General features: G+C 34.5%; 1 protein-coding gene across 1 annotated transcript in view; it reads left to right on the forward strand.

Annotated features, from left to right (window-relative positions):
- The window catches only part of HERC1 (HECT and RLD domain containing E3 ubiquitin protein ligase family member 1), a 219,402-nt gene that overhangs the window by 71,034 nt on the left and 130,256 nt on the right, over window positions 1–18,112 (forward strand). Inside the window, exons 5-13 of the mRNA XM_008568860.1 lie at window positions 2,947–3,141; window positions 3,951–4,262; window positions 9,358–9,454; window positions 10,045–10,188; window positions 11,337–11,464; window positions 14,052–14,196; window positions 14,298–14,469; window positions 15,902–16,036; window positions 16,361–16,526. Of these exons, the coding sequence (XP_008567082.1) occupies window positions 2,947–3,141; window positions 3,951–4,262; window positions 9,358–9,454; window positions 10,045–10,188; window positions 11,337–11,464; window positions 14,052–14,196; window positions 14,298–14,469; window positions 15,902–16,036; window positions 16,361–16,526 (1,494 nt within the window). The remainder of the gene's footprint in view (window positions 1–2,946; window positions 3,142–3,950; window positions 4,263–9,357; window positions 9,455–10,044; window positions 10,189–11,336; window positions 11,465–14,051; window positions 14,197–14,297; window positions 14,470–15,901; window positions 16,037–16,360; window positions 16,527–18,112) is intronic.

Consider the following 18,112-nt stretch of genomic DNA (forward strand, 5'->3'; position numbering starts at 1 on the left):
GCGCCACGGGATCGGCCCTCTTTTTTATTTCTAAAAATGTATTTTTTCCCCATCTTTTGTTATTCTTAGAGCATTATCTACTATGTTTATGTACTCTTAGATTTCTTCTAATCTTTATTTCTGAAGTGATTTTTTTCTTTTATTCCTAATTCTTTCTTGAATTATGTCACCTCATTTTTGAGGGTTTCTTGTTCACATTTGTGTTTTTCTATCATTTTTTGTTTCATTTTCTTAATCCGTTATAGCTTGTTTTGAAATAGGTTACAGTTTGATCTATTTTGTGGGCAGTTTCCTTTTGGCATGCTTTTATTATAAGGATGTTATTCTGTTCCTTTGCCCTTTCTGTCCTATAATGACTTCATATGGGGTTTGACCTCAATACTTTTCTGTTGCTTATTAAAAAAGAGGAAAAAGTTAGTTTTCCTGAACTTTTAGAATGGGTTGGGATTGAAGATAGCTTTGCTTACTCTGTAGACTCCCTCCCTCTGTTGTTTTTGTGTAATATTAAAAAATACACACACACATATATATGTATATATGGTGGTTTCTTAGCTTGTTCCTTCCCCAACTTCAGTCTTGGCCTTCTCCATCTTTCTGCTTTGTTGTCCCTATCCTGTTCAGTTTTGATTCCACTCTCAGTAGTTTCTCCTTAGTGTGGGTGCTCTGTCCTGGAAAGGATTCCTGGTTGGTCAATTTTAAGAGTTCACAAGAGCTAGATTACTCAAACTTCTTTAGAACTTCGCATCATGGAGTCCTTGCCACTTACTTGCTATCAAAAAAGGCAAACCTCTTCCTAGGTGCAAGTGCTGTTCTTAGACTGCTTAACTATTCTTTCTAGTGAATACCTGATTGGCAGTTTAGGTTTTCTCTTCTGAGTTCTGTCAGTCACTCCATTACTTTTTACTGCACAGATGCCATTACCATACAGGTTTTGTGTTTGTTGGTGGTTTGTCCCCACCTTGGGGTTGTTGGGGCTACCTTGTCACCTAGCTTGGTCCAAATATTAAGCATGGATTTAGAGTTTTGCTTTCCAGTGATTTGGAGTGTTTAGAAAACTATGTTGCTGTTGTTGCTGTCATCTTCTTATCTTCACAGAATCCTACCCACCTTGCAGTTTTAAAAAAATGCTTTCCTAAGCCCCATCAGTACATTTTTTTCTGCTTTCCTCCTCTTTTTGGGTGTAGGAGAGAGGGTGGGGAGGACTGTCATTTCTCTTGTAGATCCTATTATGGGAATAGACCTTTCATGAACAATTCTAGCTCTCTTGGCCCAACCATCCTCCTTTTGTCTCCAGCAAAATTTCAGATCTTTTATTAGAGAATGGCAGCTTTCACTCACATATATTTTATATGTTCTTAGAACTGTCCTCATGTTCACTGGAAAATATTTGTCTAACATACGTGTTATTCTGTTGCTTTGGATACTGTTGGAAAGTTTTGAGTAAAATGACTATCTGCTCATATTTAATGTGCTTGCAAACTAATATATTGACTTAGTAAATCCTTCTTTTATTGTTTTGCTTGATGCAGCCAAAGAAACCGAAAAGGCAGACAACAAATTGACAATAGCTGTAGACAGAGTTAATATGTTTATTGTATTGAGTTCATAAAAGTCAATAAAAAATCCATTAGCTCTAATAAATAAGTGAGCCAGAAGTTAGTTCACTTCACAGAATTTGGTAAACAAATAGATGGAACAACTTTAGCTCTGCTGATAATAAGAAAATATGAAATTAAAATAATGGCATCTTCCTTTTTTCCCACTTAAGTTTGCAAAAAAGTTTAAAAGCGTAATACCCATTACTGGTATGGATATAGTGAGACTAGTACTCATGTAGGCCTGTTCTTTGGGTAGGGAAGCTGGCATGGCCACCGTGGCTCCTGTGCTTTTAGCAGGGAGCCTGCATTTTTAAAAAACTGAATGGCAACAGACTTTACCATTTATATTAAACACAAATGGTAAATAAGCCATGACTTTTATTTTATATATATGTACATATATGTGAGTGTTGAATTGCTCTGAGCCTTCACTGTTTTTAGGACAGCCCTCCTTTAGTACATTGCTGGTGACATAATATTATAGCACCGTTTTGGAAAGCAATTTGGTATGGTATATTTCAAGAATCATAGGATTGTTGTCATTTTTTTGGTTATAGAGTCCTACTTCTGAGGTTCTCTACTGAGGAAGTAATAAAAAATTTAGTAACTATATTCTTAAAAATGGCCTATATAACAAATAAGTAGAAAGAATCTAAATGTTATATTAAAGGAAAATGGTTAAGTAAATTGTGATTTTTGTACTAGATGAAATATTATCTGTTTGGTCACAACGACTAGGTAGACATGGAAAATTTTGCATGACTTTTGTATCATTTGCCACTTTTATATATCTACTGTGGTGACTGTGTTAAAGATCATGTACATGAAAATTCTGGAAGGACAAATATAAAAAAGATAACATTTATTATTACTAAGGTGATAAGATTATCAATGGTATTATTTTCTACTTTGTTTTTTAATCTTTGCTTTTCAATAATGCTGTTGTATGTAATAAAATTTTTAGTTAGAAAAGGCTTGTGTGTCTCTCCCTATTCATTTTTGCCACTTTTAGTGGTGAATAAAATTTACAGCATGAGTAAATAACTATCTGTATTTAAGACTGGATGTAAGTTATTTTTAGGTTATTTAAACAGTTGAGAATATTGGAAGAAAAGGCAACAGTAATTTCAGAGACTATATATAGGATATGTCTAGACTAAAAATGTCTTGATTATTTATTGCATATTTTTAAATTTTGATAGGTTTGCAGAAATAAGTTATTTTTAGGTTATTTAAACAGTTGAGAATATTGGAAGAAAAGGCAACGGTAATTTCAGAGACTATATATAGGATATATCTAGACTAAAAATGTCTTGATTATTTATTGCATATTTTTAAATTTTGATAGGTTTGCAGAATGGCTTCTGATTACTCAAGAACATGTGCTAGCCCAGATAGTATTCAGACTGGCGATACTCCCATTGTCTCGGAAACCTGTGAGGTTTATGTTTGGGGGAGCAACAGCAGTCATCAGTTGGTAGAAGGCACACAGGAGAAAATATTACAACCCAAACTGGCTCCTAGTTTCTCTGATGCTCAGACCGTAAGTTCTCCATATACCTTACAAATTGGTAGGTAATGGGGTATATATATTCAGCTCGTTTATATCAAATAATGTTAAGAGCATTTTTTAAATGAATGAAGGTTCTTGGTTGTTTCTTGTCTACGCTGTTTTTAAACCATACCACATCAGTTTTTTTTTTTTTTTTAATTTTAATAGAAAAATTCATTTTTAGTCCCCCATATCCCTGATAGCAGTTACAAGTTTCAAAACTGAGTTGGGATCTGGATTTTTTAAAAAGCATTATAAATGGCAACACTTTACCATTACATGTAACACAAATGGCAAACAAAACTAAATAAAAATTGGAATTTCCCTTTGCCAGATTGGCATTTCATTTTCTTATTACTTTTTTTTTTTTTTTACATTCGTAGCCAATCTAAAACTTTCTGTCTATTTCATTATTATTTTCATTAAAATATATATTTTTTCAAATGGGTTTAGAATTTATTTTATATAGTTCTTGCCATAATGGACCCTAAGGAATTTATAGGAACATTTTATTTGTTGCCTTTCCCCAATTATAACAGGAGGTTAAAATATTTTACTTTGTCATTTCATTCACTCATGATCTGATAGGTAACCTGAAAAGGTAATATATGCATGAGTTTGAGCTCAGTGATAAAGTCAGCATGAAAAGACTGTTAGTGTTTTAATTTTCTGTTTACTCCTTAATCTTGATATAGTGCCATATTCTGCTTTAAAAGACTTCCTTTGAGCCTCTTTGATAGAACTGGCCTTTATTTTTATACTTTGATTCTTATAGAAGCATGACTCTTTTTTGTTTACAGATTGAAGCTGGGCAGTACTGCACTTTTGTCATTTCTACAGATGGTTCTGTCAGAGCTTGTGGTAAAGGCAGCTATGGGAGACTGGGCCTTGGAGATTCCAATAATCAGTCTACTTTAAAAAAGTTAACATTTGAGCCTCACAGGTCTATTAAAAAGGTTTCATCTTCTAAAGGATCTGATGGTCACACTTTAGCTTTTACAACTGAAGGAGAAGTCTTCAGCTGGGGAGATGGTGATTATGGGAAACTGGGACATGGAAATAGTTCAACACAGAAATATCCCAAGCTTATTCAGGGCCCTCTGCAAGGAAAGGTATGTGCTTTCTTTTTGTATTAAAAATAATTAGATGCAGTGGTGTTCTAATTGACAATGTCTTTCAGATTCTAATGTACTCTTTCTGTAGTTGCCCCTTGCCTGTAGTTGCCCCTTTGGCTTATCTTTTGTATGTCTGCTTTACAGTTTACAGAACACTTTTACATATATTATTTCAGTTTTAATTCTTATAAAAAATAATTCTTATTCTTGTGAGGTAGTTATTATCCTCATTTCACTGATAAGGAAACAGAATAATTCATTCAACAAATATTTATTTAATGTCTTTCAAGTGTCAGTCTGTGTTTTAGGCACTAGACATGTATCAGTGAACAAGGCAGAAAAAGTCTGTGCTCTAATGGAGATTTAATCTTCAGAGTAGACATAATAAATAAGGTAACAAACATAAAAAGTAATTTTAGATAATACTAAAGAAAACGTTGAGTAATATAATAGAGACTAACTTGGGCAGGATATGATACTAGATAATGAGAACAGAGGGTGATCTTGGAGGAGGTGGCATTTTAACTGAGACCTGAATGATGAAGCATTTAGAGTGGTTAAGTAAATGCCCAAGGTGCCACATAAATAGTTGGCACCATTGGAAATGGAACCTTGACCTCCTCTTTTAATTTTTTAATTTTGCATATAAATTACTAAATTTATATGCAATCATACAGGTTCTTCCATTTAAGATTGCATTCTTTCCATGAAAGTTTTCTTAAATTAAAATTTTTGTGAAGTCCAAATTTTAATTTTATACAAGAATTGTAAGTGGGACACTTTTCCTTCATTGGAAGTTGTCTGACAGGTTTGACTGTCAAATGAATTTTACTCTATTATAACTTGCGGTATTTTAATTTACACATCAACCCCAAAGCAATGGACCTTGGAGCATTCTACTTTGAAAACATCAGAGGATACTTGATAAGATGTTAAATATGGGGCTCTAAGGAACTTCAGATAAATACTATTTGAAATTATGTTTTGCTGTTATGTCTAACACCTTTTTTCTTTCTTTCTTTCTTTATTTTTTTGTCTTTTTGTCTTTTTTCCGTGTCCGGCAACGGATCGCAACCCTCAGTGTTGCCCCCGTACCGGACCGGGGACCGGCAACGGGATCGCAAGCCTTGGTGTTGCTCCCGTGCCTCGCTCAGCCAGTGAGCGGGAACCGGTCTGTATATGGGATCCGAACCCTCGGACGGGAGCGCCGCCGCGCTTCCCAAGAGGCGCACTATCCAGTGCGCCACCGGGCCGGCCCCACCTTTTTTCTTTATTAATTTCTTTTTTTTTACTTACATTCCTTTCAATGCTCTGTTTTTATGATGGAAACATTGCCCATTAAAAACAACATAGTAGGAGCTGAGGGCAGTCCCCCCTGCTGCCCAGAAGCAGGGAAGAGAGCATGCCTGGGGTCCTAGGTAGGAGCTGAGGGTAGCCCCCCTGTCTGGAGGCAAGCAATACAGCATGCTAAAAATACTACTTCCGTGTGGGTGGTCCACCACAGCCACCGCTACAGCCATTGCTGCCACAAAAACTTTTGATGCCATAGCAGTAGCCACAGCCACTGTGCAGGTGGCCCACCAGACATTCGACTGCATTGACACAAAAAGAGTCACCAGTGGAGACTGGAAAAAGAAGCCGTCTCTCTCCTCAAAGCCCACTCCAAAGTAATAGAAGAAGCAACTTCTCTACCCGATGTCCAGACATCAATATAGAGATACCAGAAATATAAAAACCCAAGAAAATGTGACACCATCAAAATAATACAGTAATTTTCAAATACCAGATCCTGTAGAGCAGATAAGCCGTGAAATTACTGAAAAGGAATTCTGAGCAATGATCTTAAGGAAACTCACTGAGATATGAGAAGACTCAGTTAGACAACATAGTGAAATGAGAAAAAAATCCAGGATATGAAAGAGGAAATTTACAAAGAGATTAATACCTTAAAAAAGAATGTAGCAAAATTCATGGAACTGAAAATTTCACTCAAAATAAAAAACAGAACCAAAAGCTTAAGCAGCAGGCTGGAACAAGCAGAAGAAAGAATTTCTGATCTTGAAGACAGTCTTTTCAAAATAATCCTGGTGGACCAAAAAAAAAAAGGAAATAGAATTTTAAAAAATGAAGAAAATTGAAGAGAGCTAGCAGACAACCTTAAGCTCACAAACATTTCCGTCATGGGTGTTCTGGAAGGGGAGGAGAAAGGAAAAGGCATGAAAACCTATTTAATGAAATAATAACTGAAAACTTCTCAGGCATATGGAGAGGCAGGAACCTTCAGATCCAGGAGGTGCAAAGATCCCCAAACAGATTCAATCCAATAAGATCCTCTCCACGACACATTATAGTCAAACTGGCAAAGCTCAAAGATAAAGAGAAAATCTTAAAAGAAGCAGGAGAAAAGTGTCAAGTCATCTGTAAGGGAGCCCCTGTCAGACTAACAGCAGAAACCCTACAAGCCTGAAGAAAATGGAATGATATATTCAAAATACTAAAAGAAAAAAGCCTCCAGCCAATAATACTATACCCAGCAAGGCTATCCTTCAGAAATGAGGGAGAAATAGTGTATTTTCCATACAAACAAAAACCGCAGTTCACCACCACACAACCAGCCCTGCAAGAAATCCTCAAGGAAGTCCTGCATCTGGACTTTTTCTGGTGATTACCAGAAAAACGGTAATCACCACCACAAATACAGAAGAAAGAACAAAACCCACTGGTAGAACAAAAATCCAAATGAAAGAGAGAAAGAAACTAAATCTTACCACCACAAAAAACCATAATGACAATGTAATAATGCCCCTGTCTTATTTCTGATTGTAGTAATTTCAATCTTCTCTCTTTTTTTCTAGGTCAGTCTAGATAAAAGTTTGCAAATTTTGTTCATATTTTTAAAGAATCAACTTATGGTTTTTTTGATTTTCCCTATTTTATTTCTCTATTTCATATATTTCTGTTGTGATCTTTGTTATTTCCTACTTATATTTGCTTTTTGGTTTAGTTTGCTCTTTTTCTATTTTTTTAAGGTAGAATGTTCACATTACTGATTTGAGATTTTTCTTATTTTTAATATAGGTGTTTACTCTATTTCATATATTTCTGTTGTGATCTTTGTTATTTCCTACTTATATTTGCTTTTTGGTTTAGTTTGCTCTTTTTCTATTTTCTTAAGGTAGAATGTTCACATTACTGATTTGAGATTTTTCTTATTTTTAATATAGGTGTTTACAAGTATAAATTTTCCTCTAGGCACTACATGAGCCATGCATCCTATAAATTTTGATATGTTGCACTTTGATTTTTATCTCAAAGTACTAATTTCCCTGTGATTTTTCTTTTTACCATTGTTTATTTGAGAGAGTGTTGTTCACATTTGTGAATTTTGAAAATTTCCTTTAGTTGTTGTGCTCAGAGAACATATTTTCTATGATATTAGTGTCTTTAATGTATGAAGACTTGTTTTGTGGCAAAAAAAAAACACAAAAAAACCCAAAAAACAAAAAACTGAATTTAAAGTTGCAAATGTCACAGAGCTATTGTATGTACTTTATATATATTTTTTGCACTCAGTGGAGAAATTGGAACCCTTGTGCATTGCTGGTGGGAATGTAAAGTGGTGTAGCTGCTGTGTAAAACAGTATGGTGATTTCTCAAGAAATTAAACATAGAATTTCCATATGATCCAGCAATTCCACTTCTGGGGATAAACACAAAAAATGGAAAGCAGGGACTTGAACAGATGTTTGTTTACCATTGTTCATAACAGCATTATTCACAAGTCAAAATGTGGAAACAATCCAAATGTCCATTGATGGATGAATGGATAAGTAAAGCATGGTATGAACATACAATGAAATATCATTCAGCCTTAAAAAGGAATAAAATTCTGACACATGCTACAACATGGCTAAACCTTGAGGGCATCATGCTAAGTGAAATAAACCAGATACAAAAGGACAAATACTGTATGATTCCACTTATTTGAAGAAGCTAGTAAGTCAAATTCATTGAGACAGAAAGTAGAATTGTGGTTGCCAAGGGCTGAGGGAAGGGGGAAATGGGGAGTTAATGTAGAGTTTCAATTTGGTAGGAAGAAGACGTTTGGGAGATGGATTGTGGTGATGGTTGCATAACAATGTGTATGTACTTAATGCCACTTTAAAAACTACACTTTAAAAAGGTTAAAATGGTAAATTTATGTTATGTATATTTTACCACAATAAAAAAATATTAAGCTGGGGGGGAAAACAACAAAAAGGATAGTATGAGCATCATGAAGGAAAAATGTCACAAAATTTTAAAATTAATAATTTACAGTTAAAAATTTCAGAAGTTCTTAGCATAGTATCTAGAATGTATTACGCGCTCAGTATTTTTCATTGAATCTAAAATATTTTAATATTATGAATTTCCTGAAGTAAGTTCTAATTGTTGGAGATTAAAAAGATAATGGAGCTACGTGAAGACATTTTTTTCTGCGTATCTTTTTTCAGTAGCCAGTGATTTTGATCAGTATGGAAAGGTGTGAGTGTTCCCAAAATTACGTTGCTAAATATCCATATTACACTGATTCAGCTCATCAACTGTATTACTACTTGAGGGTAAAAAGGTACTTTTAGGAGATTAATTAATATAAGCTTATATAGTGCTGAGATCTCTCTGTATTGGTAATAGTGTGTTTTTGAGAGTTCTCTATTAGGTAATGAGTTTATCAGCCAGGACTAGAGGTTTTATGTTAACCTTATATTTTTAAAATTGTCATTGTTCCACAGGTGTTCAGTTCTCTCCAACTCTTTGAGTAAAGACTTGATTAGTGACTTAGTATTCCTGCAAGTGATTAGACAAATGTATTTAGGGTCCTTGCTATCACTTACAGTGCCTTTGTGTGCAGAGGATAGGCTGTATTTCAGCACTTACTTGACCCCTTAGCTGGTCACACTTGTCCTGGACACAGCCTCCATAATTGTACAAGTCAATTCCTGGATGAGTTACAAATATTAGTATTCTTAAGTCTCTGTGTAGAGGATCAAATATGGACTATATATTTTAGCATCTACATGCTCATCAAATTCACTTGTGTACAATGCAGGTAGTTGTTTGTGTGTCAGCTGGATACAGACATAGTGCCGCTGTCACAGAAGATGGTGAATTATACACATGGGGTGAAGGAGATTTTGGAAGATTAGGTAAGATTTTTAAAAAATTGATGTTATTCTCACAGAAAAATAGGAATGATTACAGTTACTGAGAAGCACTGAGAACAGATTTAATGAACCAAAGACTGTCATTTATTTTGTTAGTTTTAATTTTAGAGTAAGATAATTTTATATAGATAATACCTAGATTCTGGTGCTGATATTTAAGATGTAATTAATCTAGTAAGTATTTTCTGAGTGCCTATTATGTCCAGGGACTGTGGGGCTTCAGGGATATGATCAATACCATTATGATCCTGAAGTTTATAATCTAATGGGTAGTAAAAATAAGTTGATGTGAGCATGATACAAGACAACATAAGGTAAGCACTATGAGAAGGGCATGAATATAATGTTCTGATGGTTCTTCAAAGCACCTGGGTGCCTCAGTTTGGGAGCAGCTGGAAGATCGGTTGAGAAGATATTAGAAATGCTTCTGTTTTTCATATTTAATCGCATGTAAAAAAATTCTATTATCAATTCTATTATTAACTTGTAATGTTTATTCTACTTGTGAAGTAACAACCTGGAGAAAAAGAGTTAATATTATTTTCTTTATTGTTATGTGTGTTTTATCCAAGGTCATGGTGACAGTAATAGCCGTAACATTCCAACATTAGTAAAAGACATTAGCAATGTAGGAGAAGTTTCTTGTGGCAGTTCGCATACTATTGCTTTGTCTAAAGATGGGAGAACTGTATGGTCTTTTGGAGGAGGAGACAATGGTATGTAAAAATTATTTATTGGTAGCCTTGGCCTTTTTTTTCTTTGAGTTTTATTTTTTTTAATTTTTCCATTATACATGCCTAGTATAGGAAAACTAATACAGATGAGCAGATATAAAAATTTAAATAAACTGTGCTTCTACAAATGTTGCTGTAACCATTGTTAACACTTTGGCAGATAGACTTCTAAATGTATATACATTTATACAACTATTTGCATATATTTCTATATAGATATCTTTTTAAAAACCAAAGTAGAGCTACATATACCATAAGTGTTATTTTATAACCTGGTTTTAATCTAACAGTATTTTGTGAATATATTTTCTGTGTCAACATACATGGCTCTATGTCATTCTTTTAAATGGCTCAAAGTATTCTTTCATGTTACTGTAGCATGATTTATAAAATCAGTTTTTCATTGTCAAGTATTGAGATGGTTTCCACTTTTTTTGCAGTTTTAAAAACAACACAATGAATGACTAAATCTTTGTCCCCTTTAGTCACTTCTACCAGCAATGTGAATGCTTACTTCCCCATATCCCTCAACAACACTAGGTATTAAAATTAAGACAATTAAAAAAATAATTTCAATAGTGAAAATGGTATCATTTAATTTGTATTTCCTTGATTCCTAGTGAGGCTGGATTTATATGTTGTTGGCCATTTGTTTTTCTTCTTTAGTGATTTGCCAGATTTTCTATTTCATGAACTATTGAATCTTTAAAAAAAATTTTAAAAATTATATGCATTCTTGTATAGGACCTGTATATTATATGAGCAAATTTGAAGTTAGAAATATGACCATTAAAGGGAGAGAGATAGCAAAATAATTTTCCATTTCTCTCTTTTTTTTTTCCTTTTTGTCTTTTTTCGTGACCGGCAGCGGATCCATTTCTCTTTTAAAGTGATTTTAATTACTTAAAATTAAGATGCAAAAAGCTATTTGTTGTTGGTTATTAGATTTCTTGTAACAAAAATGCTGATTTGTTAAAATCCTGTGCTGTCAGAAACTTATATGGTAGCTTTCCACATCTATCAGGTCAGTGATGCAAAGATTAGAGCCCTTTATCAACTTTAGTACTTACAAAAATAGAGGTTCTTTAAAACAAGTAAATTGTTGAACTTGAATGTGTTTGTTTTTATAGGCAAGCTTGGCCATGGTGATACCAATAGAGTGTATAAACCTAAAGTTATTGAAGCTTTACAAGGAATGTTCATTCGCAAAGTTTGTGCTGGGAGCCAGTCTTCACTTGCTTTGACATCAACAGGGCAGGTAGGACTAAGGGATGAACATAAAAGAATTAGAGTGTTTCAGAGGACTAGATGACTAGAAAGTAATAATATTTAAATTTTAAAATTAAAAGAAATACATTTTTAGGCTATATACTGAAATAAAATATTTTCTCCTGTTTGAAGTAGAGTATCTGAGAAGGAACCAGGTTTTCTGACCTGGCCTGTGTGACCCAGATAAACCTTCCTTCAGCCCCCTATTCTTTGTATTAAGCTGGTTTTATAAAATCTTTTAGCACTCAACACCCCTTGAACCTTTTCCTAAAAATCATGGATACTGGGGGAGAGCAAGACTAGATCTTGATGGAACCAGTGATATGAACTAAGAAGGCAAGACAGTTATTAAAAAAGAGAGCACTTCTATATGGAAAATAATCTGAGAGGGTTAAGTGTTTCTGAGAAATAGGGTTAGTCAGCCTTAGGCTAGTCAAAATTTTATGATCTGTTTATAATCTTTTGGACTTTTACATGCATATTTTGACAATTCCCCTATTTTTTTATTTGTGATAGGAAGGGGTCAGGTATGGTGATAGACTGACAATATTTGCCACCTTGTGTATATCAGCAATGGCAGTGAAAAAGTGAGCTGACCACTTATTCTCTCACATACAGGATCTCATTATGTGCCAAGCAGTGGTATAGCAATGTTTTCTGACTAGTTCACATGGCAGATGAGCAAGAAAGTGGAAATTAGCATATAATTTAATTATTCTTTGAGAGACTGGAATGCCTTATGTCCTAAAAAAGTCTAAGTCCAACTATTTATTACCTTGTGTTTCATTACCTTAGTTGGTTGCTGCCTTAAAAAGTTCTCTTTTATATATTCTTCACTATGGGTTTTATAGTAAGAATCCATGAATTGTAGTCTGAAGATGCTCTCTTAATTGCCACAGGCAAATCACAGACTTCCCTTGAGTGTCATGTGCTTCTTTTTTATGAAAGGGGTAATAATTTCTGCTTTGCCTACAAATGATTATATAAGATAGTTATATGAATTGGAAGTTTCTATAAATTGTTACGTACTATTCAACTATTATGGTTGGGGGCAAATAATAATAATAATAAATGTATTACATTGAATTCCAAGGGAACTTATAAATTATTTGCTCTATAGAATAGTTGTATCATGAATACATAAAGGTAAATGAAGTCAAATATATATGCTTAGAAAAAAATAAAGGGAGAGAGAGAAATGCTTTTAAATGGTAAGGGTAGTTTCTGTCTGCCATTATACTTGTTGATCATAAGAAGATCAACATTTGCTTTTCCCTCAGTCTGTTTCAGTCCCCTGAGGCCTCTTCAGTGCTAACTTCCCATCATACTGTGTGATTCTTATGTTTAAAGTAGAGTATGTATTTTTTGTACAACATGGTCCAGTCCCTAAGAGCAAGCCAAGTATTTCTTCATCTGGTGCTCAACTTTAGGAGCACTGCAAGAGAAAACTCTAGCTATGTGGGCCTCCCTGAGTGACAGTGTGACATCATACTTAATGAATAATTTAGGAGATTTTCAGTGATGATTTTGACTGTATATTATTTCACTTTCCTTGTCTGTAGTTCCTCACCTCTCCTAAAATATGCCTTTACTGTACTGGAATTTTATTGTATTCTATACTTGTCTTAAGTTCTCTGGCAACTGGTACAAGTATATGTTATTCAATTTTTGTTGAAGTGGTTTAACCTCTCACAGCAGTCTTTTCTAAAATAATTATAAGACACACACAAACACAAAATTTCAAAACTTGACGGCTTAAAGAGTCTACGTGATCTTACCAAAACCCACAAAAGGAAAAAAAATAATTCATTTTGCTGATTGTTTTGATTTTGTTGATTCGGAGGTTGCCAAACTGGTAGTCATTCATATTTTTATCTTCCGTTTTTCTGCCCCTAACCCATTCCCCAAGCATCTTAAATCAGTCAGTGGTTATTTTGGTATTAATTAGTTAAAAATGAAGATGTTCAAGGGGAACTAACTTGACTACTGCTTCATGTGGCTCTCTTTGTAAGTGATAATTAAAATTGATACATGAATGAGGTGGGAGGTAGTTTTTAAACTGAATCATAAACTTCAGTTTTGTGATTTATATAGTCCATTTTATGTGATCACACCTTGGTCTAATCTTGGTCTCACCTGCAGAATGAAAACATGTAAAGGAGATGTTTTAAGACAGTATTTCCAAAGCTGCTAAGATTGGGCAAAAATAACAAAATATAAGCCAATTAGTAAATTTAGCAGAATATCTCAGAAGATCTTTCTATTTTTTCTGTGACCAGTTATTTTTTCTTTCTGCTTAGCTGCTTGTCTGCCTATGCAATAAATATTTTTTTCTGTGACCAGTTATTTTTTCTTTCTGCTTAGCTGCTTGTCTGCCTATGCAATAAATGTTTAAAAGTAGTACAATAAATTGCTGTGACAGTTTTTAAAATGAGCAAAACAGTAAGTATTATTTTAACATTAGAATGTTATTTAGTTTCAACCCTCACACTTGTCTGATAGATAATATTTAACAATTTAAGACGACAACCTAATCATTTCAAGAAATTATGCGAAGTGTATTTCTGTTTTTTCAGGTCTATGCTTGGGGTTGTGGAGCTTGTCTAGGTTGTGGATCTTCAGAAGCTACTGCTTTGAGACCCAAGCTTATTGAGGAACTGGCTGCCACAAGAATAGTCGATATTTCTATTGGAGACAGTCATTGTTTGGCTCTTTCTCATGGTAAAATTTGTTTTTTTAAAAAATAGTATTAACTATTATCTTCCATAAATATATTACATTTAAATTTGGCTTTTCTTTTGTACTTTATGTTCTGTTTTTAGATAATGAAGTTTATGCCTGGGGCAATAACTCAATGGGGCAGTGTGGTCAAGGAAATTCCACAGGTCCTATTACTAAACCAAAGAAAGTGAGTGGTTTAGATGGCATAGCTATTCAGCAGATCTCAGCTGGAACATCACATAGTCTAGCATGGACTGCTCTTCCTAGGGACAGGTAAGAGTGCCTGCATTTAAAAATTCGTGTGTTTTAACAGCAGCAGAAACACCAAGAAAAACAAATAATTTTATTTTGTTCATAAAATGTCCTTTTGAACATTCCAGTATTGATTTTTTACTATTGTAGAAATGGCATCTAGATTTCTTTTGATTTGAATGTTGAGGTTAGATTTGTTTTATAAGCAAGAAGTTGTGCCCTGTATTTAAGACCTTATTTTCTTAATTTAAGTGTCTTCTAAACATTTTGAATTCCCTGTGTTCACATACTGATTTTAAAAATTAAATGTCTGGGCCGGCCTGGTGGCGCACTGGAGAGTGCGCTGCTTGGGAGTGCGGTGGCGCTCCCGACGAGGGTTTGGATCCCATGTGGAGACCGGTTCCCGCTCACTGGCTGAGTGTGGTGCAGGCGCAACACCAAGGGTTGCAATCCCGTTGCCGGTCCCCGGTACGGGCGCAACACCGAGGGTTGCGATCCCGTTACCGGTCAGTAAAAAAAAAGACAAAAAGGAAAAAAAAAAATTAAATGTCTGCATATCAAGAGGAAATTAAAATAATTAAAATCAGAGCTAGGCTTGCTTGATTTAAAACAGTTGTTTAACCTTAGTGCCCTATATCTGGTTGGTATTTTAAAACCAAACCAAACAAACAGTGACAATACTTTTAAGTTAAGAGGTTCCTTTTTGTAGAAATTTAGCTTTTTCCTACAGTGATAACCATATCTTTTTAGCTAATCAGGTAGGTGATTTTTAGTAAATATTAGGAAATGGTATATTAAGGAATGTTTGGGTTGTTTCAGATATTTGGGGATGCATGTGAGCTATTTTACAACTTAGAATGTATTATATATGTATTCTAGACCTTCAATTCAGTGGAGTTCTTAAAGTTATGACAGTCTAACCAATTAAAAATATTTATAGATAACGGTGCCTCCAAAAAAAAAGCCCAAAATAGATTGAATATAAATAATTTACTGTTAGGATTAAATCTGAAATTTCCCACTTCATATATAGATAGTTGGGCCCCAAGATCTTGAAAATCTTCACAGAGATTTCAGGGATTTTTCTTTTAACAGATTTCAGTATATCACTCTATACTGTCAGAATATTTTTCTTAATATGAAATATACATATTACAGAAGGGGCTTTACTGGATTATGTGGCTCAGCCCTCTGTCTTCAGGTGAGTGGATATCCAAACCTGCAAAACCATGTGGTAGTTAAAGATTTTCTTCTTGAAGTTGGAAAATTCTTGGTTTTCATCAGTTGCTAAAATGAAGGGTTTTATAACCTTCATAATCAAGAATGTCCTCAGTGTATCTTGTTGAAATTGTTCTGCTTTAATATGTTTTAATTTTTGTTTTTTATTGTGTGTGAACATTTCAGAACACTTCATTTTAAGGCTGTTTTATGATTTTCTTATGATGCCTTTTAGACAAGTTGTTGCATGGCACAGACCTTATTGTGTAGATCTTGAAGAGAGTACCTTCTCACACCTGCGTTCTTTTCTTGAGAGATATTGTGATAAAATAAACAGTGAGATTCCTCCACTCCCTTTTCCTTCATCAAGGTATGTTATATATATCTATGTGTGCTGTAAGTGTGTGTGCACACTCTTTTTATTACTCCTTTTGAGTTTTGACTTACTATTCTTTCTTTGCTTTCCCCCCCAAATTACAGAAACTTCTCTATAATCTAGAAGAGAGCTAAATTTAGATACTTATTGATAATAACCTGTAGGAAAAAGTTATACATAATTTCACAAATCATGTTTTAAAAATTACTGTTGATCATGACTTCACAAAACTTTTAAAGAGGAAAAAAATGTTACCCAAACTGGCTAGTACATATACTTCTTTGTTCCAAAAATTTATAGCAGTTCATTTGGTTTCAGGGAACACCACAATTTCCTCAAGTTGTGCCTACGGCTGCTTTCAAATCACCTTGCTCTTGCACTTGCTGGAGGGGTAGCTACCAGCATTCTTGGGAGGCAGGCTGGTCCACTTCGAAATTTGCTCTTTAGATTGATGGACTCAACTGTCCCTGATGAAATACAAGAGGTAAGAGAATAGGACTTGTGAATCTGATCTTAAGCCACATCTTTCCCTGATATTTTAGGTATATAATATAGTCATGTTGCTTGGTAACAGGGACACATTCTGAGAAATGTGTCATTAGGCAATTTTGTCATTGTGCCAACATCATAGAGTGTATTTATATAAATCTAGATTGTATAGCTTACTACACTCCTAGCCTAATGCTCTTTGGCTACAAACCCTGTATAGCATGTTACTATACTGAATAATATAGGCAATTATAATGCAGGGTTAAGTATTTGTGTATCTAAACATATCTAAACATAGAAAAGGTATAGTAAAAATATGGTATAAAAGATAAGAAATGGTACACCTGTCTGGGGCACTTACTCTGAATGGAATTTGCAGGACTGGAAGTTCTATTGAATCAGTGAGTTGGCAGAGACATTATAAACACTATACACTTTGGCTGTACTAAATGTTTAAAAGATAAACCAATTGCAGTACAATGTTATGACAGCTAGATGTAAATAGGTGATTGGAATTTTCAACTCTGTTATAATCTTATGTGGGGTCACCATTGTTTATGTGGTCCATCATTGACTGAAACGTTATTTGGTGCATGACTGTATATCCAACAGTACATTGGAAAACTTCAATTGGATATTTTTTCCAAAATAGGAAATAGGAATTTTCTTGGTGGGAGTAGACATTTTTGGTTAATTCATCCTTAAAGACAAAGGTCAGAGGGCATCTCTGAGAAACTTTTTATCCCCTGACCCTCCCATCAGGTTAAGTTTCTCTCATGTATGCTTGCATTGCATTCCATTGTATTATAGTTGCTTATTCACAAATATGTCTGTCTTTTTCACCAGAAGATGAATTTCTTAGGGCAAGGACCCCAGTTTTATTTATTTTTGTATACTTAGCACTTAGTGCATGGCCTGGTCAATAGTATTTTTTTTTTTTTTGTCTTTTGTCTTTTTCCGTGTCCGGCAACGGATCGCAACCCTCAGTGTTGCCCCCGTACCGGACCAGGGACCGGCAACGGGACCGCAACCCTCGGCGGCACCCCCGCGCCTCGCTCAGCCAGTGAGCGGGAACCGGTCTGTATGTGGGATCCGAACCCTCGGGCGGGAGTGCCGCCGCGCTTCCCAAGCGGCGCACTTATCCAGTGCACCACCGGGCCGGCCCTGGTCAATAGTATTAACTGAATGAATGGACTATGTCATCTACTAGAACCCCAGGCAGAGATGGGAGAGATAGGTTGGCTTAAGGAAGAATAAGTGGCCTAGAATAGAACAGAGATTATAAATAAGGAGAGTATAGTTTGAGAAAGCTTACTTTGTATTTTAATACAATATAATATTTGGGGAATTAAAAAAAAATCTTTTTGTAATACAGTACACAGAAAATAAAAAACAAGGTCTTTTCAGCAGATAAGAATAGAAAGTACAGTGATTCTAAAACAATATACTCGTAAATAACCAATGGGTCAAAGAAAAGATCATGAAAAATTAAAAAATACTTTAAGATGAATGAAAACAAAAACATAGCATGCCAAGATTTATGGAATGCAGCTAAAGAAAAAAATCTTTTTGTAATACAGT

This window comes from Galeopterus variegatus, unplaced genomic scaffold, assembly GCF_000696425.1.
Source record: "Galeopterus variegatus unplaced genomic scaffold, G_variegatus-3.0.2 Scaffold448, whole genome shotgun sequence".
In the NCBI taxonomy this organism is placed as follows: Eukaryota; Metazoa; Chordata; class Mammalia; order Dermoptera; family Cynocephalidae; genus Galeopterus; species Galeopterus variegatus.